This window comes from Sparus aurata, chromosome 24, assembly GCF_900880675.1.
Source record: "Sparus aurata chromosome 24, fSpaAur1.1, whole genome shotgun sequence".
Classification (NCBI taxonomy): domain Eukaryota; kingdom Metazoa; phylum Chordata; class Actinopteri; order Spariformes; family Sparidae; genus Sparus; species Sparus aurata.
This window is the reverse complement of record NC_044210.1, coordinates 19,258,062-19,284,259: the sequence shown is the minus strand read 5'-3', so window position 1 is coordinate 19,284,259 and position 26,198 is coordinate 19,258,062. Positions and strand designations below refer to the sequence as shown.

General features: G+C 43.4%; 3 protein-coding genes across 5 annotated transcripts; all 3 read right to left on the bottom strand.

Annotated features, from left to right (window-relative positions):
* Positions 1–212: 212 nt before the first annotated feature.
* On the bottom strand, positions 213–7,738 carry LOC115577029 (zinc finger protein 513-like). Its single transcript, XM_030409805.1, has 7 exons — positions 7,589–7,738; positions 7,093–7,323; positions 5,488–5,610; positions 4,812–4,946; positions 3,897–4,385; positions 2,950–3,143; positions 213–2,838 (listed from the first exon to the last, which is right to left on the bottom strand). Exons 2-7 carry the CDS (start codon positions 7,130–7,132, stop codon positions 2,224–2,226), a joined length of 1,596 nt encoding a protein of 531 aa, XP_030265665.1. The 5' UTR covers positions 7,133–7,323; positions 7,589–7,738; the 3' UTR covers positions 213–2,223.
* An 814-nt stretch (positions 7,739–8,552) lies between these two features.
* Positions 8,553–10,760, bottom strand: ermn (ermin). Of its 2 annotated transcripts, none has more exons than XM_030409830.1 (2): positions 10,109–10,760; positions 8,553–9,135 (listed from the first exon to the last, which is right to left on the bottom strand). In XM_030409830.1, the coding sequence occupies exons 1-2, from the start codon at positions 10,716–10,718 to the stop codon at positions 8,816–8,818; spliced, it is 930 nt and encodes a 309-aa protein (XP_030265690.1). In that variant the 5' UTR covers positions 10,719–10,760; the 3' UTR covers positions 8,553–8,815. The 2 variants fall into 2 exon arrangements, with proteins under 2 accessions (XP_030265690.1, XP_030265691.1); XM_030409831.1 differs by having other exon boundaries at positions 10,151–10,756.
* A 4,728-nt stretch (positions 10,761–15,488) lies between these two features.
* Positions 15,489–24,459, bottom strand: dusp27 (dual specificity phosphatase 27). 2 transcript variants are annotated; one of them, XM_030409770.1, is made up of 6 exons: positions 24,401–24,459; positions 23,118–23,257; positions 22,043–22,170; positions 20,207–20,438; positions 19,907–20,124; positions 15,489–18,632 (listed from the first exon to the last, which is right to left on the bottom strand). In XM_030409770.1, exons 2-6 carry the CDS (start codon positions 23,234–23,236, stop codon positions 15,874–15,876), a joined length of 3,456 nt encoding a protein of 1,151 aa, XP_030265630.1. In that variant the 5' UTR covers positions 23,237–23,257; positions 24,401–24,459; the 3' UTR covers positions 15,489–15,873. The 2 variants fall into 2 exon arrangements, with proteins under 2 accessions (XP_030265630.1, XP_030265631.1); XM_030409771.1 differs by having other exon boundaries at positions 22,052–22,170; positions 24,401–24,458.
* Positions 24,460–26,198: the final 1,739 nt, after the last annotated feature.

The following is a 26,198-nucleotide window of genomic DNA, read 5'->3' as shown; positions in this document are numbered from 1 at the left end:
ATTCAGAGATGAGAAGGCGCCGAGAAACAACAAACCTGGCAACCTCACCGCGACCACGACGCACTCTTTACAGAATAAAATAAGTGTGGTGGCGTCGGTGGTCGTCGTTGAAGAAAGGTTCGATCGTGACAGGCTAGCTGTTTCCCCCTACTTCCAGTCTTTATGCTAAGCTAACAACATCCAATCACATCAGAAATTTCACAGAAACGGCATCGATTCTTACTGACTTTAATGTGATAAATCCCTCCAGCCAGTTCACACATTCACATATTCCAACCACAGCCTGAGAAATTCACAGTTCTGACATCGAGATCTTCTGTCACTGAACGCTGGATTCACTGCTACTTGATTTGAGAGCTTATTAAAAAACACAAAAGTCAGAATCACAATGTCTGAAAAACCGTCGACAGAGCTTCTCCTTGAATCCGACGTCTCACACGACTAAGACAAGCTGACAGAAACACCGCGTGTCTCAGTGCTGGATGGAAAATGTCACGATTTAATAAAATTAGAGTTCTTTCATGACTCAGTTCCTTCTGTTTCTTCCCTGATTGGTTGACGTCTGAGAGGTAAAGGCCGACTTTCACAACATCCGGCCTTAAACGAGAGAAACGAGCTGGAACATAAAAATCTCCTTGTCTGGGATAAACGTCTTCAAATTTCAGGATACGGATCCAAAACATTCTGTTAACGAGCTACAAAAGAAGACATGAAATCTGCTCTCTGCTGTCGAGCGGGGCTCCTGTGCATTCCCAATTCAAAACCCCCTTTAAGAATGTCACGCTTTAATGACACTGACCGTGTTCTGCGTCACTTTGAACCGCCTACTGCAGAGAAGACGACGATGATGTTCTGAGAATTAAGACGTGAAAACTTTACGTCTTAATTCTCAGAACATCATCGTCGTCTTCTGACATTTTCATTTCCAGTCATTATGTTGATTTAAATCATCGGGAGTACAGCTACACAGTTCTAGAAACTAGAAACAGATGATTTAGAGAAAAGGCTTCGACTCATGTGGACGCCGGAGGTCTCAATCGATTTACAGGAACATCAGTTGGATTGATTTCAGGGACATCTTTCTACTCAATAAAGCTTCAGGAGAGCTTATTATATTAGTTTGTACCTGATCGACACTCTACTGTAAATAACTCAGTCGTGGTTCTTTAGACGACATATTTAAGGCTCGCATGACGTATATTTAACTGCAAGTTACATATAAAAGTCATAATTGTGGATTTTTGAAGTCTGTTTTGTCTTTACTGACGTCCTCTTTGACCATCACGAGGATAACTGATGTCGACTCCAACACAAGTTTAGTTCTTGGTGTCGACGGCCCCTAAATTTTGTCCACAACACTTGTAGATTGTGCAGAAATGAATCCTTAAACACAGATTCTTTTTTTTAAATCAACATGTTTGCACCTCTGGTTCTCTCATCTTGAAGTCAAAGGGTTTCTCTGACGTCTGAGATAATGCCACAGGTTTTCACGTTTTGTTCTACAGCATAAATTTCTCCCCACTTGTGAACTGTGCAGCGTTTACGTGGGTTAATAAGCGGTTAGCGGTTGCTAACAAGTGTCTCAGTGAGACTACAGGAGGTTGTCAGGGACATTAAACGCATCACAGAGACTCATCTGCTCACTCAAACCTGTAAACTGATCAGGTGACAGTAAAACGTGAACAGTGGAGTCAGAAGTCCTGCTGACGATCAGAGCTGTGAGACTGAAGCTGCACAGAAAACCCCGCTGACAGACTGCACGAGTCCAGGATCAAACCACCGCCCGGACGTTAAAGCTTCTGAGATGATGATGATGATGATTAAAGGAAAAAAGAAACCATCCACATTTACAAAATATAGATCATCTGTAGAGCAAAAATAAACATTTAAATTCATCAGGTTCTGATCGGCTTCAGTTAGAAAAGTCACATTCTGACTGAGATCAGCACATCTGAGGCTGTCGACTGCATTTACTAAAGACACGTGTGTGTGATGTGTGTGAAGCAGACACACACACACCACACACACACACACACACACACACACACACATTAATGCCCCGTGATAAAGTCAGTGCAGCGTTACAGTCGTTCAGTCTGTCGAAGGCACCTGAGTCGAGCTCCAACCAGAGCTGGAGGTTCACCAGTGTATACAACACACACACACACACACACACACACACACACACACACACACACACACACAGACACACACACACAGTCTCTAGCTGTGCTCCTGGCCCTGGTCCTGGCTCTCCTGAGTGTCTCGGCCCCAGCTCAGGCCGTTGATGGGGGCGTGTTTGTCCCAGCTGTCCGTGTTGTGTCCGTGTTTCCTCTGGTGGCGTTTGTAGTTGTCCCAGTGACCCGTGGTGTAGTCGCACTCGGCGCAGGCGTACGGCTTCTCGCCCGTGTGCCGCAGCATGTGCCTCTTCAGGTTCATGCTCTGGTTGCAGGAGTAGCCGCACACGCCGCAGTGGAACGGCTTGGCGCCCGAGTGGATGCGCTCGTGCCGCCGAAGGTTGGCGAGGTTTCCGCAGGCGTAGCTGCAGGACGGGCACTGGTAAGGCTTCTCGCCCGTGTGCACGCGCAGGTGGCGCTTGAGGTTGTCGAGGTGCGAGGAGGTGTAGGGGCAGTGCGGGCAGCGGTGGGGTTTCTCCTCGGAGTGGGTGTGGGCGTGGCGGGCCAGGTGGTTGGGGTAGTGGGACAGGAAGGGGCAGTGAGGGCAGCGGTACAGCTTCTTGCCACGCTGGCCTCGCCGGGATCCACGAGACGCGGTCGGGCTGCAGGGAGACCCGGGTCCGTCTTTAGACAGCAGGTCCAACGAGCAGCGACGACACACCTGAACATACAGACAGAGAGGACGTCAGTGATTGCTCACCTGTCACCATGAAACAAACTGACATCTCTTCTCTAAGTGTGATGAAACAGATTAAAATCCAGGGAGACGCACCTGTCCTCCGTCTCCCTCCACGTCCCCCTCGGCCTTCTCCCCTTCCAGGTCGGCCTCCTCCAGGGTGAGGCCGCACAGCCGGCAGCACAGGGGGAAGAGGAGGACGGGCAGCGGGGCGGACGGAGAGCCGAGGCCTCCTAACGTCTGGAGGTAGCCCGAGTCCTGCGACACTCGTAGGGTCAGGTCGGACATGACTGCAGGAGGGAGACACAACGTTTACAGTGTGTTCTCTTCAAGTTAAAAAACCTAATCTGATCTCTCAAACTCTGCTTTGCATTTTCTTTCGTTTAACCCTGAAGAGTGTTAGAAAACCCCACTAAGAATAGTCCCAGAAGTGACGCGCTGCAGGTTTTTACTGATAATAAAAAACTTATCTTGCAGCCCAAACTTCCTCTTTTTACTTACAAATAAACTTTAAATAAACAGAAATGCCCTCTGGTTCTGTCCGACTTCCTCGCTGACTGACACTTTGTTTGTGAATCAGTTTGAGTCTCGTTTAACTCACTCATTCTCGATAATTACGATGTAAATCATGAGGATTTGATTTAAAGACGCAGCTGGATTTGTTTCAGACCTGTAGGCACTCAACCAGAGAGAACGTCTCTTCCTCATTTTCAACTTCATGGTTCCTCTTTTCTGCTCAGCGCTTCCAAAAATAACATTTTCCCCTGTGGGCTCCAAAGAGGAATGAATAACCCCCCAAGACTGAAGCGTAGTTACATTCCCGCTCAGAGATCTTTTTATTTATGTTCATGCAGCTTTCCATGGATCTTTTCCACATCCTGCTCTTTTGCTTTTGAACACATCTGAGTTCATCGCTCTGCAAACACACAGCAGAGAATCAACGTGTTCCTCACACAGAGAAAGACAGAACTTAATGTAGAACGCTTACTTTCCTTCCGCGCTGTCGTGTCGGTGTATAAATGAATCTCGTGTGATTTTTTTACCTTCTTCAGCTTCAGCGTTCTTTTTCCGCCGCCCTCGCCGCTTCTCCTTCTCCCTCCTCTGCGGTCTCTCCTGCGTGTGCATGCGCTGGTGTCGCCGCAGGTTTCCCAGCGAGCTGCAGGCGTAGCTGCACTGGTGGCAGCGGTACGGCTTCTCCCCGGTGTGGGTGCGGGCGTGGCGCTGCAGGTTGACGAGCTGGGCCGAGGCGTAGGGGCAGACGGGGCAGCGGTACGGCTTCTGGCCGTCGTGGGTCCTCATGTGGCGCTTCAGGTGGTTGGAGTAGCGCGAGGTGAAGGCGCACAGCGAGCAGGAGAACAGTTTAGTTGGGAGGTCGCCGGCTCCGTCCGCCTTGCTGCTAGGCTTCGTGTCGGAGTCGCTGCCCATGGATCTGTCGGCCGGGTTCGACCCGTTCAGCTGAGAGGAGGCTTCGTGCTGGAGGCCGTCCTCACAGGTCTGACAATAAAGCTCCGCCCCCAGGTCGAGGCCCACACCTGTAACACAGGAAATCACACATCAGTGTCATTAATCCACTTTACAGCTCAGTGGATCCCAAAATGATCAACACGAGCACAAAACATGAAAGAAAAAATCTCTACTGATTAATCAAAAAGATATTGTGTATATTTAGAGAGTCACGTGAAGCCGTTCATCACATTCTGCATTCAACAAATCTTATTTTATATTATGATGATCGTCACTATCACAGGCATATTTTCATGAATGAATGACTTCATTTAGAAACCAAATATTAAAACATAACAAGAAGCAAACTAAAGTAACAGCAGTAAAACTTCTTCATCCCGACATTCAACAAACTCTCTAACAGAAAGTATATAAATAAGTATCAACCCAACATCCACCCAGTGTCACGTAATAAATAATAATAGAGTCAAAATGATAAATGGCGCAGCAGGTACCCAGGTCGAAGCCCGCCCCCAGAGGCGTGTCTCCCAGGAGCTGACCACACCCCCTACAGGAGAGGAAGGCGGGGAAGGCGGAGTCTGATGGTGCTGACGGGTCGTCCTCCACGCTCAGAGAGAAGACCGTCATACCTGCAGGAGAACAGAGAGGAGGAAGTCTTCAACACAACCACATCAACACTTTCACTGTGTGTGTTTAAATCTCATCAGTAAGACTTATACAACTCAGGGTTACACATGCATGTGAAGCCAACAACAAACACCTCGTCATCTATCAATTATCATCACAACTTCCCAAAGTGACGTCTTTAAATATCTTCTTTTGTCCAACCAACACTCAAAGACTCTTTATTTACCGTCATAAATCACACAGAAAAGCAGAAAATCTTCATATTTAAGAAGCCGGAACCAGAAAATGTCAACAATTGACTGTCTTTGTGGTGCGTTCAGGAACAGCTGGGACAAATCCTACTGACTCTACCTTTAACTTTAATAGTCTTTGAATTCATGTTTACATGTCAGAGCCTGAACTCTATTACTGTCACTGCAGTAAAGAAGCTGAATCAGTTCTTCTACTTTTACCAAGTATCTGAACTCCTATCAGTTTTATCTTTTAACACACTAAAGGCATTGTGTGTGTGTGTGTGTGTGTGTGTGTGTGTGTGTTACTGACCGGTCTCTCTCTCCAGTCCCATGATCTCCGAGTCTCCAAACTCCAGCTCTCCGCTCAGCAGGAAGTCGCTCTCCAGAACGAGGCAGCCGGGCTCACACACCACAGCCCCGTCCTCCGACTCCACTGCACACACACACACACACACACACACACTTACTGTGATTACTTGTAAACAAACAAATCAATATACACGTCTAAACACAAGACGGACACACAGCAGGTTTTAATTTCCTTGTAAAGTAGAGGGAGGTCTGCACACACACGTGTCACAGAGCGAGATGAAGATTTATCTTCTCGTCTGCAGAGACAAATAATGGAGATCTGCGCTGAGGGAAAGTAAAAGAAGAAGATGGACGGGAGAGGAGGAGGCGGAGAGGAAGCGAGCAGAGGACAAGCAAAGGAAACCAGTGAGGATGAGATAAGTGCAGAGGAGGAAGAAGAGTCGAAGGCTGAGTCAGGAAAAGGAAGAGGAGTGAAGGAAGAGAAACACAGCGAGAGGACGTGACGCTTTCATCAACTTCAATGGCTGTTTGTGCAGCGAACACACTTGTATCCACTCAGGCTTCATCGAAAGCTCTTTACCGACACAAAGATGGAGAATCGGTGATATCCAAGGATGAAAAACGCCTCCAGATACAGAATCTGTTGAGGCTCAAACGTCACACTCTGTTATTATGTCACATTTTGACTTCTGTAACGTCTTTGGCGCTGATCTCTCTCTCACTCTCTCTCTGCACCGTCGTGACAAAGTTAATATCAAAACTGTGTCTGTAATCATTCCTGTCACGTCCACAGCTGCAAGTCAGAAGGTTAAAGAGCGTCTGAAGAAACAACTGTGAGCTGTGTGGAGGTGTTAAAATGGGCTGGAGTTGATATTCAATCTCTTCGTTCATTCACACACATTTCTGTTATTCTTCTGCTATTTAAAGCTGAGTGTGTTTTGAAGAAAGACCGTCTGAGAATGCGCCGCTCTCCTCGCGATGATTCACCACGTCTGTGATGAAACACTTTGAGCCGAGCGAATGAAGAAGCTGCTTCCTGATTCTTTTTCCTCATTACAACGTAAGTGTCTTTGAATCCTGCAGTCACGTGTCGGGCCGTGTGAAAACCTGACGTACCGTGACTTACAGGAGCAACCTCGTGTTTTGTTATCAAGACTCTTTCCTTTTAACGGACGTCTCTGTTAGAAGTTCTCCAGGACGATTCAGAAAACAAGATGTTTAGAGGAACGGAATGAGAGAAAAGGTCAAACAGGAAGCAAGGGGGAGGGAGAAAGGAGGGAAGAAGAGGAGGGAGCGTGGGGAGGTCAGGTACGGGCCAGTGAAGAGGAAGTAGAGACAGGAAGCAGAGAGGAGGAAGAGAGGAAGTGAGCACTCAGGATGAGATAACAAACATGTCTCCAGCAGTCTTCCTCTCTCACAGACAATGAGGAAGAGACTGAGCCTGGTGAAGACAGCCTGTTAAAGCAGCTTTTAAACCTAAAACAGGTGGTTTAAAGTGTTTTTACATGAACAGTGACGAACAAAGAAGCATTTCCTTTAGCTGGTGAGAGGTTTGTGAGGAGCAGCAGCTCGTTAACACCTGGAACCAGGCAGGTAAACTCACATTTCACCGGCTGAGGGTTGGATTGTTTCCTCCGCGGCATCTTCGCCCCTCGTCCCCGCGGATCCTGCTCTGTTTGCGGGGCGACACCGCACACACAGTGGGCTCGAGTCCGTCCGACCGAGCGTCCGTCAGCCAGCCAGGCAGCCAGCTAACTGCATGTCATCATCATCACCTCCTTCCTCTTCCTCTTCCTCCAACGGACAGCGGCGGCGGCGGTGTCATCACGAGCAGCTGATTAACACAGTTTAATTAATCAAAATCAACCCGCTTCACACAAACACGCACGTAGGAACAGTTTAAAACACACACCTGCCACTTTAAAGTTAGCTAACACTGCGCGAGTCGTTCTTTGTTATTGTTCCGCAGTAAATAGACGGAGCCATCTTGTTAGCCACCTAGCTAGCTGCTCAACTTCAGCGTGACAAATTAACCCGTTTAAACTACAAACTGTGGGTGAAACCTTCGTGTGTTCGCGTCCCGCCGCTCCTCAACCTACCTGCGATACATCCACAGGTATAAAGCCGTCGACAAAACGTCGCTGACGGTGTGAGGACGAGTCTTTTGTTGCTGAGCGCACACACTGCTGCTGGCTCAGGCTCGCCGGGTCCGGGCTCCGGGTGACGTCACTGACAGGCGCAGAGGGTTGTGGGGATTGTAGTCCTTTGTTTGTTTACGTTTGTCTCTTCCTGTTTTTACTTGTAATCACTGTTTGTTTGATCTTTAAAATTAATCTTTTTCAGTCCATAGTTTTGATTGAAGAAAAGAAATGTATCACTTGAACATGATATTATAAAAAAATATTTGTAGTCCTATTTCTTTAAAATGCAGTTTGCTTTTTAGATATGACTTGTTTTTTTTAAATTAATATTTGTTTTACTATTGAAATTAATCATTTCAGTTTATCATTTTGATATCAATTTGAATTGTATGACTTGAACATTAAATTATTAAAAAATTGTAGTCCTTGTTTTTTAAATATAGTTTTTTTTTCTGTTTACAGATGTTTTTTTAAAAACTAATATTTGTTTTACTTTTAAAATTAATCATTTTGAGTTATGATTTTTATTGAGGTTTGCTGAATCTGGGTGATGTCACTGACAGGCACAGAGGATTGTGGAAGTTGTAGTCATTTTTTTTTTTTTTTTAATTATATTTATGTTGTTTGTCTTTTTCTGTTTGAGTTTATAATAGAGTGGATTCATTTTTAAAATGAATCTTTTTTCAGTTAATATTTTTTGAGAACTGTATGGCTCGAACATGATATAATAAAAACAAAAATATTTGTATTTCTACTGTCCATATTTCCTCTTATTATATGGGCTTCCATATTATAATGGTCCACAACATCTTTACTTTTAGTCAAGTATGACTTTTGAGCAATTTTTTACTGAAAAAGAACAACAATAACCATAAAAATGTACTATATCTCTACCTGAGAAAAAATGTACATGAAACAAAAATCTGCATGAGGTTCCTTTAATATCATGAAATTCAATAATAAATATACATAATGGTGATTATCAGCCTGTGAAGTTAAATTAACTAGAAAATATATCAGTCAAAAAAAATCATTGTGTTTATTTTCTAGAGGATACATGAAACATCGATACTCATCACGACGTATGGTGTCCCACAAGGCTCTATCCTGGTTCCACTATGTTTCTCTATATGTTACCATGTTAATGTGATCTGCAAGCTACTCCATTTTCTATTTTGTGCTTAATCACGAGTTCATCATGGACTCAAACTCGTCAATCCTCAGCCTGGTGTTTCCTCTGCGGATCTTCCTGTAGGACACAGTTTTGTACTTGGCTGATTGATTGCCGTCCTTCTTCTTGTCGTCTGCTGCCTCCGCCTTGCCGTTCATCTTGTGAGAGTTTTCACCTCCCTCCTCTTTGCCTCCTTCGTCCTCGTTCGCTTCGCCGGTTGAGTTCTGGGTCGGACCCGGCTCGTCGCTCTCTGGTCCGGCCGTTAACGGCGACTGAGCAGCTTCATCCATCAACGTCGCTTTCTCCTCCGACCTGCAGCCTGAGGCTTGTAGATCTGGAAAGAGGTGGAAACAATAGCAATTAATTTGAAATTTAATTTGTTTAATTAAAGTGCTTTTTAAAGGCTACCGGCGCTGTGGAGGTTTTTCCATCATCATTTGCTTCTGATTATTGAGCGAGTGTCATCTTTGTGGAATTTTAATTAGATTTTAATGAATGAATTAACTCCACTGTGGGTGATTGTGTTCCAGCCAATCATCGCTGCAGTTACGTAAGATCCTCTCTGCACTGCAAACAACTCCCAGAAGAACACCAAAGCTTTCACAGCAACAAATAACTTCATACGGTTTTTAAAACCTTCATTTAAAGTTTTAAGGTTTAGGTTTTTTACATTAATCACTAATAATGCATTTTGACATTAATGATACAAATAAGCTGAAAGAAACATGTTTTTCCTAAAGAACCAAACCTGATCACACTTCAGTTCAGAGGAGGAGGTTATGGAAATTCACTTCTAACCAAAAATTATAAAAGAATTGATTCATAAATTGATTTTATTGTCAAAATCGTAGCAGGAATCGTCTTTTCTTTTCTATTTCGCAAAAGTTAAGCTCACTAACAATTTAAACGCAGCCTTCTGTTATATTTTTTATTTCAAAATAAACACACATATGACTTAAATCACATCAAACCTCATTTATAAATCTCATATTTAGTCTTCATTCTTTATGTTCTCCTCTATATGATCGCTAACATTGTTAGTGGCAGGGTCCGCCATCGCTTCCTATCTTAAAGGTGCAGTATGTAAGAATGTTACCACCCTTTGGATTCATGCTTAAAACACACAGGGGACAGCATATGACCAGTGTAACCGTATCTGCTGCTAACTGTAGCTGCTGTTAGCGAGTTAGCTCAGTTAGCTGTGCAGCATCTGACATATTGCAGCTTTAAAGGAACAATTCACCCTTTCAGGCTCATAACTTTAGGTGTTTAAGACGAATCCAGCAGCACTTTAAGAGTCTGGTTACCTGTCTGTAGATCAGCTGTGATGTCGTGGATGTTGTCCTCACCTGGAGCAGGAAGTGATGTCAGCGAGGTCTCCACCTGCAGACTCTGAACCTCCACCTGTGTGTGATCCGTCAGAAGGAGCTGAGCGTCCACAGTCTGCAGCTCTGTGTCTGTTGGAGCAGCAGTCCGGGCTGAAGCTGCCTCCGGCTCTTTGTCGCTGCTCGGTGATGTGAGAGAAACGTCCTTGTTGTGTTTGTTGGCAGCGCCTGAGTCTTTCTCTTCTTCTGTGACGACTCGGAGCGCTTCACTTCCTGTTTCTGCCTCGTTGTGACTCGGTGCTTCACACAGTTCAGACTCCTGCAGACCTGCTGAAGGAGCTGATCTCTGGGACTCTGACTGGATGAGATGATTTATCAGCTCCTCGTTCGATCCACACGTTTCTTCTTCTGCATGTTCTTTTCTGTCTGCCGAGGCCTCCACTTCTTCTTCTTCTTCTTCATCTTCTTCTTCTCTGTCAGTCTGTTTTTGTTCGTCTTTCTGTCCCTCCTTTTCTTCTTTGTCCTCCATCTTTTCTTCATTGTCATTCTTTTGTTCTTTGGTCGCTGACTCCTTTTCTTCAATCTCCTCCATCTTTTCTTTTTCGTCTTTCTTTCCTTTATCTTCCTCCCTCTTTTCTTCTTTGTCCTCCATCTTTACTTTATCTTCCTCCACCTTTTCCTTTTCTTCCTCTATATTTTCCTCAGTCTTCTCCATCTTTTCTTTTTCCTCTAATTTGTCCTCCATCTTTTTTTCTCTTTCCTCCATCTTTTCTTCTTTGTCCTCCACCTTTTCTTCTCTTTCCTCCATCTTTTCTTTTTCCTCTGATTTGTCCTCCATCTTTCCTTTATCTTCCTCCACCTTTTCTTCTTTGCCCACCATCTCTTCTTTTTCTTCTTCCATCTTTTCTTTTTTCTCTAAATTGTCCTCCACCTTTTCTTTTTCTTCCTCCATCTTTTCCTCGGTCTCCTCCATCTTTTCTTTTTCCTCTAATTTGCCCACCATCTCTTCTTTTTCTTCCTCCATCTTTTCTTTTTTCTCTAAATTGTCCTCCACCTTTTCTTTTTCTTCCTCCATCTTTTCCTCAGTCTTCTCCATCTTTTCTTTTTCCTCTAATTTGTCCTCCACCTTTTCTTTTTCTTCCTCCATCTTTTCTTTTCCCTCTAATTGGTCCTCCATCTTTTTTTCTCTTTCCTCCATCTTTTCTTCTTTGTCCTCCACCTTTTCTTCTCTTTCCTCCATCTTTTCTTTTTCCTCTAATTTGTCCTCTATCTTTCCTTTATCTTCCTCCACCTTTTCTTCTTTGTTCGCCATCTCTTCTTTTTCTTCCTCCATCTTTTCTTGGTGTGCCTCCATCTTTTCTTCTTCTCCACCACTCCATTGTTCTCGTTCTTCTTTATTGGCCTCCTTTTCTTCTTTTTCAACATGACATTCTTCATCTACCTCTTCCTCTTCCTCCTCCTTTTCTTTCTCTTTTCTTTCATCCTCTCTTTTCTTTCCCACAGTCTCCTTTTCTTCTTCTTCTTCCTTCACCTCTGATTGTTCTTTCCTGTCTTCCATCTCCTCTTCCTCATGACTCTTCTCTATAACCTCCTTGTCTTCTTCTTCTTCTTCTTGAGTCTTCAGCTCTTCATCTCTCTCTCCATCCTTTGCTTCTTTCTCAGAGTCGTCCTCTTCCTCCTTTTCTTCATCATCACTTCCATCTGTTATAAGCTCCTTCTCTTCTTTCCCCACCACATCTGCTTCCTCCTTGTTCATTTGTTCTTTATTCTCCTTCTCTTCTTCATCCCGTCTCTCAGTCGCCTTCTCCTCTTCCTCAGTCTTGTCCTCCTCCCTTTGTTCTTTCTCTCTCTGAGTCTGCTCTTCCTCCTCTTCCTCCACCTTCTCTTCTCCTATCTTCACCTCTCCTTGCTCGTCCTCCTCCTCCACATCTGCCTTTTCCTCTTTCTCACCTTCAGTCTCCTCCTCTTCATCCTCCACTTCCTCTTTTGTCCTTGTTTTCTCAACTTCAACATCTGCCTCACTCGTACCTTCTTTCTGCACTTCGTCTACGTCTTCTCCTTGTCGCAGCTCCTCGTCCTCTTGCTTTCCGTCTTCCTCCATTGTTTCTTCTTCTACCTTTGTGTTGCCTGCCTCTCGTCTCTCCTCGGCTGATTTGTTCCCTTCTGTGTTTTCAGCCTCCTCCTCTCTTTTGCCTTCAGAGAACATCGGCTCCATCGTGTCCTCTAACGAAAGAATATCTCCAAACAGCCCGACTGCCTGAATAACCCTCGACACGATGGAGTTTTCCTCCAGGTCCAGGCTGTCCAACATGTCTTCAGTCGTCCACCAGCTCGCCATGATGTTGGAAATGAGAGAAAAGTGTTGTTGAGGAATGTGTTCACAACCACTCGTCCATGTTATGAAAGCATTCACACTGAGTCAGAAAGGATTTGATTAATGCCGACTGGCAGACACACAGCACACGTCTTTTCCCAATCCACAGTCTGGTGACCCGAAGGCCACGTTTTCAGCCTCGGGTCTGTAATACTTTAATCTGTCAGGTGCGAGCTCTCGCCTTCACGCCACTCTTTAAATAAATGTGCACATTTTTAATTTGTGGGAGAAGAAGTCAGAGTCTCACTGAGAGTAAAAGAAGCCGTGTCATCTAAAAACACTCTGTTGGGAGTGAAAGTTGTTGTTTTAAATGTAAACTCATGTACGGACGAATCATCAGCGAAATCCACTTAAAGTATTAAAAGTGCTAATAATGTGATGATTAGCAGAGTTGGTCCGGCCTAGTAATAAACTGAACTATGGTCCAGAGGGGTTCAGAACCATGACACAGCCAACGGTACGATCATTGTTGGGCAAGTTACCCCCAAAATGTAATGTATTACATATTACTAGTCACTTTGATTTGAAAGTAATGCGAGTACTTACTATGTTACTGTCTGTGTACAGTAATCCATCACTGAATACACTACTGCTCTCATACTTTCCCCCAAAAACTACAGCAGAAGTACGAAAGTGTGATGATGATTTAATAACCTTTAAAAAAGAACAGCCAACCAACAGACAAACCAACAGACAAATCAACCAACCAACCAACAAATCAATCAACCAACCAACCAACAAATCAATCAACCAACCAACCAACCAACAGACAAACCAACAAATCAATCAACCAACCAACAAATCAATCAACCAACCAACCAATCAATCAACCAACCAACCAACAGACAAATCAAGCAACAAATCAACCAACCAACCAATAAATCAATCAACCAACCAACAAATAAATCAATCAACCAACCAACAAATCAATCAATCAACCAACCAACAAATCAATCAACCAACCAACAAATCAATCAACCAACCAACAAATCAATCAAACAACCAACAAATGTACCAACAAATCAATCAACCAACCAATAAATCAATCAACCAACCAACAGCCAAACCAACCAACAAATCAATCAACCAACCAACAAATCAACCAACAGACAAATCAACCAACAAATCAATCAACCAACCAACAAATCAATCAACCAACCAACAAATCAATCAACCAACCAACAAATCAATCAACAAATCAATCAACCAACCAACAAATCAATCAATCAACCAACAAATCAATCAACCAACCAACAAATCAATCAACCAACCAACAAATCAACCAACAAATCAATCAACCAACCAACAAATCAATCAATCAACCAACAAATCAATCAACCAACAAATCAATCAACCAAGGAACAGACAAATCAACCAACAAATCAATTAACCAACCAACAAATCAATCAACCAACCAATAAATCAATCAACCAACAAATCAATCATCAAACCCAAATTGACTTAAAGGAAAATTACTCCAAAGTCAGACAGAAACAATTTAAAAGTGTCTTGTCACAAAGAAATCAGAAGCTATTTATTAACTTTTTATTGCAGAATATTCTAATTAAATCATGTTGTGGTTATTTGTAAAACCATTTGAAGTCATCATTGTGATAATTTGGGGTTATTTTGATGGAAGTTTGATGAATACTATACCTCACTCTTCTGTCAGCTGCAGATCAACATTCCCGCCGTGGTTTATCCAGCTGTGGCATGTAAAGCTTCACAATAAGCTGCAGTGAGTGTTAAAGCCTCACATGTGTAGGTGTTACGTAAACAGGTACACAACTACGCTAGTTATATAATTATTAGTTTACTGAAAATATCCCTCACATCTTCAGATCTCAACAGATCAACAGCACTGCTGCTGCCGTCCACCAGATGGTGGTGTAAGTTGCACAAATCAACACAAACCGCCTGTTTTCTGAGAACAAAACAGTCTTTCACAACCAGAATGAACAGAATTATCAGCCACTCTTACTGGAAACGCTCTTCTCGGCTTGTTTTACGGGACAAATAAATGGAATTAGATTGCTTCATCTCTGTGTTGCATGGAGAAAAATTGCACAAAACAAGTAAACACAAGTGCAATAACAGACACTCCAGCTCATTTCCTTCCTTACTCTTTGATTTTATGTACTTTAGATGTAATCTGAGCTACAGACACACTTCAAGGACCTCCTTACCACCAGGGGGCCAAAGACAGACGGGACAGAACATCAACTGCCTTCATCAATTATTCTTTAAAATAAATTTATTTCAAATGATTCAAAACATTAAACAACAAACAAAATCTCCGGCTCTGATGTGCAGGAACCCATATTTCAGTGGTTTCACTTACTCGAAAGTCAGCTGACCTTTTAAATATTTAAATCTGAGCCAGTAAAGACACAAATTAAATAACTGAAATGTGTAATATACAGATCTATTAGTTTCTTGTAAATATGTCTAATCTATTGCATATACAGTCCATCAATCGATAAGCTGTTTATCAAATATCAACAATTTGTATATTAATAATAAAATGGTAGATTTATAATGAATCAAACTTTAGTTAATAGTTATTTCACTGTTAAAAAACAATGAAATAGTTTGTTACACCTAAAATATATAATTATTATATATAATATATGTTATATTATCTATAAACATTATTTGAATGGTCAATATAAATGTAAAACATTGCAGCTGATGTTTATAAACCTTTACAGTTGTCTAATGAATTGCTTGTTAAGCATTTTATTGTTTGTTAGCAGTTCAATAATTATTAACATATGTTTAATATCAATTTAGCATTTATTAATGATGATTATTATAAAGTGTTACCAACCATATCCTGTGAGTTTATATAGACATGATTATAAATTGTAATATAATAAAAACAATATAATGTAATATTAATATAATCACACAACATATTCAGCTTTTGGAGATATTTGCTTAGTTGATTATTTTTTCCTTATACATGAAATAAACAAACGCGTGTCGTCATTTTTCAAAACATTTATTGCAATAATAAAATAATATAACAGTACAAATAAGATCTGATTAATTTTTCAGGAGTTTCACGTCATCTTTTATGAAAATATGTGCTAAATAACGTCTTAAAATCAGTTTTACATTCAATCGTGGTGCAAGCAAAATCTTAAACCTACTTTTATTGAAAGTCTTCATTGATAACGTTCTAAACAATCAATCATCTGTGTAAAGTTTTGATGCATGATGAGACAAAAGTGCTTCTTCTCCTGACTGATGCTGATATAAACCTCCTTTGTTTCTTGATTCTTGACATCTGCAATTTAAAAAAATGTGTATCTACCTTTACAAAATATCTAACGTTTCTTAACTCTTATTTGTGCGTCAGTAGTTTCTTCTAAGATTCGCTCCTGCTCTGTGACTTCGCCTCCTGCTGCGCCCTCCAAGCCATCAGCACCTCGTCGTCTTCGGCCTCAGCGGCGGCCCGAGCTCTGATCCTCTGCCTAGTTTGGGCGAGGAAGGTCGCGATGTCATCCTCCTCTTCGTCGGCCTCCTCCCTCCTGCTCCTCCTCCCTTCCGTCTCGCTGCTTTCATACCGTGAATGATGAGCGAGCGTTCTCCTCGTAGAGAAGTCGGAGTAGCTCTCGGTTGCCTCGTCACCGTACGATCTCCCTGCGCGGCTGTGGAACCCGTTGCAGGAATATTCAGCGTCTTCACTCATTAGATCCTCTTGCAACCTCGATCTGTATCTAGAGGAGACGCCGTAAGATTCATCTTCTTCTTCATCAACAGCGTACGAGGCCCTGCGGCTTGAATAGTCGAACTCGGAAGCGGAAGCATCGAGATCATCATAGGGATCCTCAGCTTCGGCTCCAGAGGCCGGTTTCCTCGGAGGAGGCCTGACACTTTTCAGCCAGTCGTCGATGCTGGTGTCCTTATCTTTCTCCAGGGCGGGGTTGAGGTTCAGGCACCCGGAGAGGCCAAAAGACCTCGCTGGTTTCTCCTTTTTCTTTGCCTCCTCAAGAAACTCCTCCTCTCTCTTCTTCGTCTCCTCCTCCTCATCCTCGTCCTCCTTCGGTTTCTTCTTCTTGTAGAGGGTGCTGCGCTTGTTGTCCTCCAGGATCTTCTTCTTTTCGTAGGTGGCCATCTTGCCCCTCATCTCGGACTTGATCTCCTTGTCCATGGCGTCCAGTTTGCCCATGTCGACCTGGTCTTGGAAGAGGCTGAAAAGAGGCACGCTGGTGGTGGTGATCTTGTTCCTCCTGGAACCCAGGGTGGAGTCCAGGGTGGAGCCCAGAGCGGAGCCTCTTCCAGTGAGACCGGAGATGCTGCTCGACCCGCCACCTGAGAGGACTGACGCTGCCCTGCCTCGACCCTGAGACAGGGCGCTGGAATAGGAGGCGCCGCTCAACAAGGACGCCTTGTCGTCTTCCACGCCGCGACCTGAAAGCACGCTCGCTGCACCGCCATAGCTGAACTCCGACCCAGCACGTGATGGAGGAGGCAGGCTCATCTCACTTTGCTTCTGTTTGATCGTTTCGGAGACGACGTTAGCGATCCAGTTTTGGATGCTGGAGAGATTTACCATCGGTTCACCTCCGGGGCCCTGGACGGTAGGAACTGGGAGGATGGGAGGAACTGGAGGGTTGACTTGGACTGCAGATTGTGCTGATCTCATGCTGCGAGGCTGTGAAACTGAGGATATGACAGACGACCTGCCGCTCAGCATGGACATGTTGTCATCGTTGGCGACGCTTGGCGGTCCGTTCACTCCAGCTCCGGCCCAGAATGCGGACAGAGGTATCGTCCCTCCGCTGACGGAGCTTTCGTTATCCCAGCCACACATGGACTGACTCTCCTCTAAAGTTTTCTTCGAACGCTCCAGGATCTCTTCACGTCTTTGCCTCCGTTTGATCGCTGCGGAGTCCTCACCGCGACTCATCTCCAAAATCTCATCCTTGTTCTCCTCCCCATAACGCTTCTGCTGCCTGAGCTTCCACGACTGATACGCCGTCAGGTTGACATCTTTGAATGCTGGCGTCTTGGCTTCTCCTTCACCGTCACCACCCTCTCCGTCTCCGACAGAACTCTTCTCTCCGTCCTCTCGATCTTTCTTGTTCCAGCCAAATTGGATCCTCTTGATGCGCCAACGCTCCAGAGGCGTCATCTTCTCCTTGTTCTTCTGGCAGAAGTTGTACATGGAGGTGGTGTCAGAGAGGAGGCTCTGCACCTCGTCATCAATATTCTTTTTCTGTCGTTCGCCATCTTCCGTTGCGGTGCTCTCACTGCCTTCGTCGTCCTGTTTCTTGCGGTAGCGAGTGGCAGCTTGTTCCTCAATTTCTCTCAAGCGCTGCTTCCAAAGATCAGAGTAACTCGTGCAGCTGGAGGTGGACATCGCGTCCGAAGGGGGACGTCTGTTTCGACGCTTCAGCCGCTCTTTCACAGCTCGGACGTCCTCGCTGGTGACGCTGTCCACATCTGTGTCTTCCTTCGTCTTCTTTGGTCGACCCTCGGCGAGAGATTCTACATCCTCGCCGTCGCTGTTCAGCTGCTTCTCCCACCAGTCATCGTCCTGATATTGTTCGTTCCTCCGCTGCCACTCACGGATCATGCTGCCGAGGCCATCATCATCCTCATCTTTGCCATCTTCTCTGTGGTCCTGCTTGAGGAGAATCTCTTCCTGATTGTGGGCCGGTCCCTGGTTGTCCCGTCCGTTCTGCACTCCGATCATTCCGCTCTTCAGCGCCGCAGCAGCTGCCGAAGAGGCGATGCTGCTCATCACGCTCTGTCCATCCTCCTCCTCTTCCATCATGATGGACTGTGCTTTCACCCCGATCATACTCTGCTCTTCCTCTTTGTCCGTATCATCATCATCATCATCATCATCCCCGCCCTCGCCAAAGATGCGAGCACGTGCTCGTGCATCGATAACGGAGCACTGGCTGAGCGTGTCATCGTCGTCGTCGCGTTCCTCCATCAGGCTCTCGTTGAGCTCCCGCAGCTGCTTCAGGAAGCCTTCGTTGGGGTTGATTGGCCGCTTTTTCCTCATGGACGTCAGCGCCTCCATGATGGACATGTGCTGGAAGATCATCAGGTAGGACGCCACCAGGACAGCAGAGCGACTGACGCCCATCATGGAAACCACAAGAACCTTTCCTGCAAAGATAAACAAACCATTGATTTTAGCCTGAATGAGTCCAATAAAGGGATTTGTAGTCATTTAATTAATTTAAACAAACACACCAACAAATCTTCAGTATGTTGAAGTCTGGAGACTCCTTTATTGCACCACTGATGCCACCAGTTCAACCATTCAAACTTTTATCTCAAATTTTATGACTTTATTAGAATAAGAATTTTTATGTAATTATTATGATTTTTTACCTCATAATTTTGTCAAAATGTATTACAAAACACATATTGAAGTCACGCTTATCAGTTCTTTAACTGATAAAAAATCTCATTAACTGTGTGTTTACAGCTACTTTAAAGTGAGTTAAAATCCATTTCTTACATGTTTATAATCGGATGTTTAATTGCTAAATATGGGGGTTCGTAGTAAAGTGATTAATTCAAATTGTCCGGTTCTTATTGCATTTGGAACATTCTCCGTAGTCAGGAAGCAAAACTCTCAATGAAAGTCGAAAACAAAACATATGATGTAAATTCGATTACATCTTTAGTGAAAACATGTGGGAATGACTTAAATCTCATGATCGTCTGTTGGGAAAACAGTAAAAACTGTTGATTTGCGCTGATCAAATATAAATGACATGTGGCTGTAAGAATTTCATTACACACGGCGATGAGACGCCCGCTGGCTTCACGAATCAGCTGCAGTTTGGTTGAATGAGAGACGGTCAACACTGACTGTTACATGATCGTCTTCCAGGAACAGAAACACTCTGTGTGTCCATAAAACACTTCTCAGAAACTGTGATGTTGTGTAAGTGAGGAGGTGTTTTCGGCGAGGAAGAGCAATGGTGTCTTTTGACTGCGTGGCCATCGACCCCCCGGCGACGTACGGGTGAATAATGTGCTTTCAGCTCGATAATGAAAGAGTTGTCTTTTTAGTTAACAGATAAATAACGACAGAGTGGAAACACCACAGGACACCAGAGCACACAATGAAACCTCTCATGTCATAATTTAAAGTTACAATAAAAACTTTATCTTAGAGATTGAGGTGGTAACTTACATTAGAAGAAATCAAAAATCATAATATTAGAATCGATGAGATGAATTCATTCACCACGAGCCGAAAGTCAAAAAACATAGAAGGTATACGCAGGTGTTTAAATTCATAGAGGACGTGCACTCAGAAACTGTTAGTGGTAATATTAGCCAACTGTGATGCTCCTGAAATGTTTTGTGGACCCAAAAGGAAGCTTTCTTTAACACAATGGAGACTAAAAACACTCGTTTCTCACCCTTGTGCGTCAGCAGAGCCTCGTCCAAGAATTCGGCGGTGGAGCGAAAGTGAGTGGCGATGTCGGCGTCGGGGAAATCGTCCACCTCGATGCCCATGTACTGGATGCTCATGCCGGTGTAGAAAGACTCGCCCGTGTAGACCCCCGTGCCGTGGGCGGTGTTGAGGATGTGGGTGATGCCCATCCGCTTCAGACGAGCCTTGTTGACCGCCACAGATCTGAAGAAGAGACACAAACGTAAACCGACAAGGAACAGGTGTATGAACACGGATTTCTTTACACATGGATGACGTGACTCACTTCTCGGCGATGAAGATGTTGGGCCACACCTCGTCCACGGGGTTGAAGGGGGCCTCCAGCCGGTCCTGCACCATGGCCCTCTGGATGTCCAGCACACAGGGGGTGTTGTAGGGGCTGCGGTCGTCGATCATGTCCCTGACGCGGTTGTAGAGGTCTTCCACCATCAGCTGCTCGGCGGTTTCCAACATGGACTCCGGGATGGACGCGGCACGCACGCTGCGAGGCGGCAACTCTGAGGGGGAAGACGATCACAGATATGAACGACTTGAACAATCTGACTTAAACTTTGGAGACATCTGATGTTTCTTTGGTTGTGACTCTGTTTTAAATCAAGTCTGCAGCTGCTTCAGTTGTTTAGCAGAATGCTGCAACTCTCTCAATGTTTTACTGTGAAGCTCCAGAACTGTTCTGTGGACTACAACACTTCACCTGACTTTACATCACCATGGAGGAAAGAAATGATGACTGGATCTGATTTTTTTAGGCGAACTGTTACTTCAAACACCACAAAGATGAGCTCATCTTCCTCTGGGTTTCTCTCTGAGACACACATGTTAAAAGTGATACATTCTTGATCTCTGAACGCTGTGAAGAGTCTCAGATCACCAGACTTTACAACGATCACTTTATTAATGCAGCTGTCACGGCCTGCAGATGAAACATACATCGTCCATTAAGCGGCTCTTAATGTAATGTAGGAGGAGAAGACGGACACAGGAGCAGATCTTTGTCATACAAGCTCATTTCCTCAATCAGCACGACTCAAGAGCATCTCTGTCTGCGGTAATGAGCCGAGGGAACGAAACGGCGACTCTCAGTAATTGGAGATTATTCTGCCAAATTAGAGCCGTTGAATGTGGACTTAGAGCTCATTACTCCAAATTCTGAAGCGCTGAAAAGAAGTCTGATCTGTGTGGAGTCGTCCATCAGGAGAAATGAAGCCTCAGTATTCTCAAACTCACACGGAACTTATGTGACTTTAGAATAATTCAGCTTTCCTGCATCTGTTGAAAATGAGCCGGTGAAACTTTACAGCTTCTCGACTGAGAGATTTCTTTCTTTCTTTCTTGATCTGACAACGAGTCAAACAAATCAAGCAGTTTGAAGACAGATCTGAGGGATATCTGATGTTATATTCCACCTGTTGGAGAGTTATCAACTAATTGCTGATAAAAGTAACAGCTGCAGATCTCCAATTTAGTCCAATTTCATTTAAAAGATCTTAAAATGGTTCAAGCCCGACAACTAATGTAATTTAGTGGCATAAAATCAGTCTGATAACAGTCCACAGTCTCTAAGGAGCGATATTATGATTCATTATGTTGTTGACTTCTTCTTTGATCAGGTGCAGACAGAAGTCTGTCCTGTCTTTGCTGTCGGAGTCAAAGACAGTCGATCTACTCTGCTGAGCTACGAGGACACGAGTCAGTTGTTTTGCAAACTCGATTTAAAAACAATTTTTCAGGGGAAAAAACAACACATGCACACAAAGCAAACAGACCTCGAGGAGGACACACGGGGTCACAAGATGAAGATGAGTCGCAGGACATGCAACTAAACTCATGCGGTACTTAAGTGCAAATTGTATAATGAGTTCCAATTAAGAAGCAGTGACCCAGGGGGAAGTTCTGTCCCCGTGCACCAACACAAACACATCTCAGTGGTGTTTAAGTCCTTCCAGTTGAAGAATGTGGTCACAGAACAACTGATTAGACACGGCGTGATTAGATCACATGTAACTGTGAACAGCGACTTTCTCAGAACAAACATAAAGACAAAGATCTCAGCAGCAGCGTCAAACATGAAGCTCGGAGAAAGCTGCAGGATCCTCTTCACCTGTCTCACCCTCGTTGATGATCTTCTTCGCGGCGATGGCAGACGAGAGGTGGATGGGCTCCATGAAGATGCTCGCGGCGTCCGAGCCTGAGATCATGGAGAACCTGGACTCTGACGCCATGGAGAAACTGGAGGAGAGGAGGAAGAGAAATCAGTTTTAAGCGAGAGACCACTGCTCCAGAGCATGAAACCTGTATTTTTAATGAGAATTAAACAACGGACCACCTTTTGAAGAGAAAAACCAACCAATATTTTTAACAAGATGGCTGCCAAGCGAGAGACCACTGTTCATGAAAGATTTATAACAAATATTAAGAGTGAACCACTGAAATGTATTAAAGAGACAGCTGCCAAGCAAGAAACCACTGTTTAAACACTTCTAAGAGTGAAACCACTGAATATTTTTAACAAGATGGCTGTGAAGCGAGAGACCACTGTTCAAGAAAGCTTTATAACAAATATTAAGAGTGAAACCATTTTATTTCTTAATGAGAAAGCTGCAAAGCGAGAGACCACTGCTCAGGCTGCGTGTCAACATGTTTAAGTGTGAAACAGCTTTTAAACATTTGCAAGAGTGAAACCACTGGATGATTTTAAAGAGATAGCTGCCAGTGAGACACCACTGTTTGAAAACAGCTTTGTAACAAATTCAAGAGTGAAACCATTGAAATGTTTTAATGAGATAGCTGCTAGCAAGAAACCACTGTTTAAAGACAGCTTTTAATCACTTCTAAGAGTGAAACCACTGGATATGTTTAATAAGATCACTGCAAAGTGAGAGACCACCTTTTTGAGACAATGTTTCAACAAAACTTCAAACCTCTCGACATTTTTAACAATATGGTTGAGAAGCGAGAGACCACTGTTTCAGCTAACTTTCCAACACCAGTAATTATGATACTGCTGGATATTTTTATCAAGATTAATACAAAGACTGAATCCGCTGTTTGAGATGTTTGTGGTCGTGAAACCACTGGATATTTCTAACAAGTCATCAGGACATTTTCCAGCCGTGTTTGTAAAATCAAACATGAATCTGTTGTATTTGTGTCTGGGTGTCCAGGTGGTCTCTTACCTCGGGGACGGACAGCGGAGGTAATGAGACTGGATTCCTTGGACGCTCCTCTCGTCCTCGTCCTCTCCGACAGGAACCGTCTGATCACCGTTCTCCTCACTCTCATTGGTCGACGCCATGACTACCAAAGTCCTGCCTTCCTGCCGAAAGGAAGAAAATCACTTCAATTCATATAAACGTATTTATTGCTGATGAAGGATATATGATCTGTACTTTTGTAACATGTGAGAAGCTCAATCTGTGTGACAGTTCATCTGATTTAAAGAGAAATATATTTAAAAATCTATCAAATTGTGGCTTTGTTCAGAGACAAAGAAGCGACAGGAAGCTTAAAACGAACATTGCAACCACAAAACAGGTCTTACAGCAGAAATCTGAAAGGTTAGTAGTTTAGAAATACGAGAAAAGAGATAAACTCAGCTCAGTGAGTCACACTCCAAGACAGGAAATGTGTCAGCATCCAGAATCTGACGATAAGATCTAGAAAATCAATATGATTTAATAACCTGCTGATGAAAGGAGGATCTTCAGAGTGATCTTTTTATCCAGGAAGCTCAAACGACAAAAAATCGGTCCAAAAGCAAGTCGATAGTTTGATATTCTAGAAAATACAGTCCTCTGCTTTCTCTCTGAGAGTTAGCTGACAAGATATGCTAACATGCTCATGTGTCGTTTGCTGAATCAGCACAAAACCAACTTCTTAAACATCGGATCCTTAGAAACACTCCGACTCTTTCAACATTTCCACACTTCTGTCTTCTATACAGATCCAACAAGCTTTAGAGAGGCTGGTTGGCAAATGTCACGGTAAGTGTTTCTCACCATTTCCAGTTTTTAAGCCAAGCTAAGCTAAGCTAAGCTACACCAACAAGTAACTGTAGTTCCCCAAATGTTTTCAAAGAAACCTTGAAGAAACATGTTTAAATTTGGACAAATCTGTTTGTCTGGTCGTGTTGTTTGTCCCCAAAATCTAAAATTAAAGTGATGAAAAATCTGACCAGTGTTGCCGCAAATCTGTGTATGGATAAGGTGTGTGTGTGTGTGTGTGTGTGTGTGATCTGAGGCCTTCCAGCTCCTCTATTTTTAACCTGGGCAACAGCTGCGTCAGAGGCTGTCAGGCCTGAGCTCAGCAGCACTGACGGGCCTCACAGCTCCGAGCTTTAAAACATACAAACATCAACACTCACCAGAAGTGAGAAAACCCACAGAACCAGGAGAGCTTTATATAAGAGTGTGTGTGTGTGTGTGTGTGTGTGTGTGTGTGTGTGTGTGTGTGTTCTTACCTCGGTGTTGACGCCGGTCGGTCACAGTCTGGCGCTGACGAGGGACACACTGACACTAAAGTTAGAGAGCGTACCCTCACCCACCTCCCACCCACCCGGCCTGTGGGGACACCCGACACCAGGGCTGCTGGTAACTGAGTACTTTTACTCGAGTAGATACTTCTAAAGTTATTTGCTTCTGTACTTCCTTTTTGCTGTCTTCCATGTTTACCTGCATCTTTTATCTCTTTTTCCTTCTTCCTCCTGTTTTAAAACATTTTACATCAAATCATATCTGTATTTTCTTGTAATCCCTTATTTTCTCCCTGTTTCCGTCATTATTAAAGTTTAAGTTATTAAAGTTCCCATCTGTCCATCCTTCCTTCTCCTTATTTCTTCACCTTTCCTTATTTACTTTCCCCGTTTTAGTCTTTTATTCTTCTTCCTGTCCTTTTTTTTGACAAATTTTTCCTGAATGAAACATAAAAACTGAATTTGAAAAACTCAAATATTGAGTAACCTAATTCCTCTCTGTGTCGTACGCAGACTGAACCGAGACATTTCAGATATAATTTGCAACATTTCTGAGTTAAAATGTTTGACCTGTATGACGAAACACAATGGGAAGATATGTTTTATAGTTGCTGTTTGTAAGAAAAGTTAAAGGGAACTCTGTAAACTCTTACAAACTGCACCTTTAAATATTCCCTCGACAGTAGACCTTCCCTGAGAGGTTACAGAAGATTCTGTTAACTTCGTGTTACCTTCCTGTCTTTTCAAAGCTGATCTTGTCAAGTGTCCACAGAGACGACTTTGTCTCCTGCACTTGAACGCAGCTCGTGTGTTTATCTGCCCTCAGCTGACAATCATTGCGGCTATTTATAGCCTCAGAATGCAGCTAATTTAAGTCACACACTCACCAATCTGAGGTCACTTGGCATATTGTTTATTTGTAATAGATGACTACAAAATGAAGTCCAGCGTGGTTTAAGAGATGAGCTTCTTAAAGTCTACACACACTTTTAGGTGCCATTTAAACATCCACAATTAGCAACATTAGCCGTTGACGCTAGTATTCTCTTTTCCAAAAGCCTTATAATATTTATTATCCCCCTTTTAAGCATCCCGTATCTTAAGGAGTTAGCTTTATATATTCATTTAAAAGTCTTCTGATATTTTAACCACTTAGTTTGTTGTTTATTTGTATGTGGTCATACTGTTGTAAAACAAAGTGGATGGTTAGCCACAAGCTAACAAACAAAAAATCAAATTCTTGATCGGTTCTACTTTCTTGGTCTCTTCTTTAAATGTCTGACCGAAATTGTTCACAGAAAATTGTGAGTATGTTAAAATAAAGTGGCTAACATGTGGATAATAACAACAACCAAGTAGATGCTATCAATGCTAGCAGCAATTTTTGGGTGGACGGACTGACTTAAAGCCAAAGCGGACAGTTAGCCATCAGCTAACCAGCAAGAATACAGATTCTTGATTATCTCTACGGTCTTTGTCTGATCTATGGACAGCTGACTTTGTTTACACTTGTGATGATGTTAAAATATTGTGGCTAAAACGTGGCTAATCACAACAAAAAAATAAATACTATTAATGCTCAGACAAAACATAGAGAAACATATTATTTTTGAATTTTCATAATTTCTTGCAATTTCTCCTAGCCTGAACATATTAATTCAACCAAAGGGGACAGTTAGCCACAAGCTAACAAGCAACAAAACAGATTGTTCATCAGTTATACCTTCTTGATCTACTCAATTTGTTTACACTGTGTGGTGTATATGTAATAAATGATAAACACTTG

Bases quoted from the DNA above. Each gene is read 5' to 3' on its own strand.
- LOC115577029 (XM_030409805.1), bottom strand. From the start codon at position 7,132: ATGCCGCGGAGGAAACAATCCAACCCTCAGCCGGTGAAAT. The intron at 4,947-5,487 runs GTCAGTAACACA...GTTCTCCTGCAG, and splicing joins GGGACTGGAGAGAGAGACCG to GTATGACGGTCTTCTCTCTG. The intron at 4,386-4,811 runs GTACCTGCTGCG...CCTGTGTTACAG, and splicing joins GGGGGCGGGCTTCGACCTGG to GTGTGGGCCTCGACCTGGGG.
- ermn (XM_030409830.1), bottom strand. From the start codon at position 10,718: ATGGAGGAGATTGAAGAAAAGGAGTCAGCGACCAAAGAACAAAAGAAT. The intron at 9,136-10,108 runs GTAACCAGACTC...ACCTCTTTCCAG, and splicing joins CACAGCTGATCTACAGACAG to ATCTACAAGCCTCAGGCTGC.
- dusp27 (XM_030409770.1), bottom strand. From the start codon at position 23,236: ATGGCGTCGACCAATGAGAGTGAGGAGAACGGTGATCAGACGGTTCCT. The intron at 20,439-22,042 runs GTGAAGAGGATC...CTTCCCCCTCAG, and splicing joins CATCAACGAGGGTGAGACAG to AGTTGCCGCCTCGCAGCGTG. The intron at 18,633-19,906 runs GTGAGAAACGAG...TTATCTTTGCAG, and splicing joins GGCTCTGCTGACGCACAAGG to GAAAGGTTCTTGTGGTTTCC.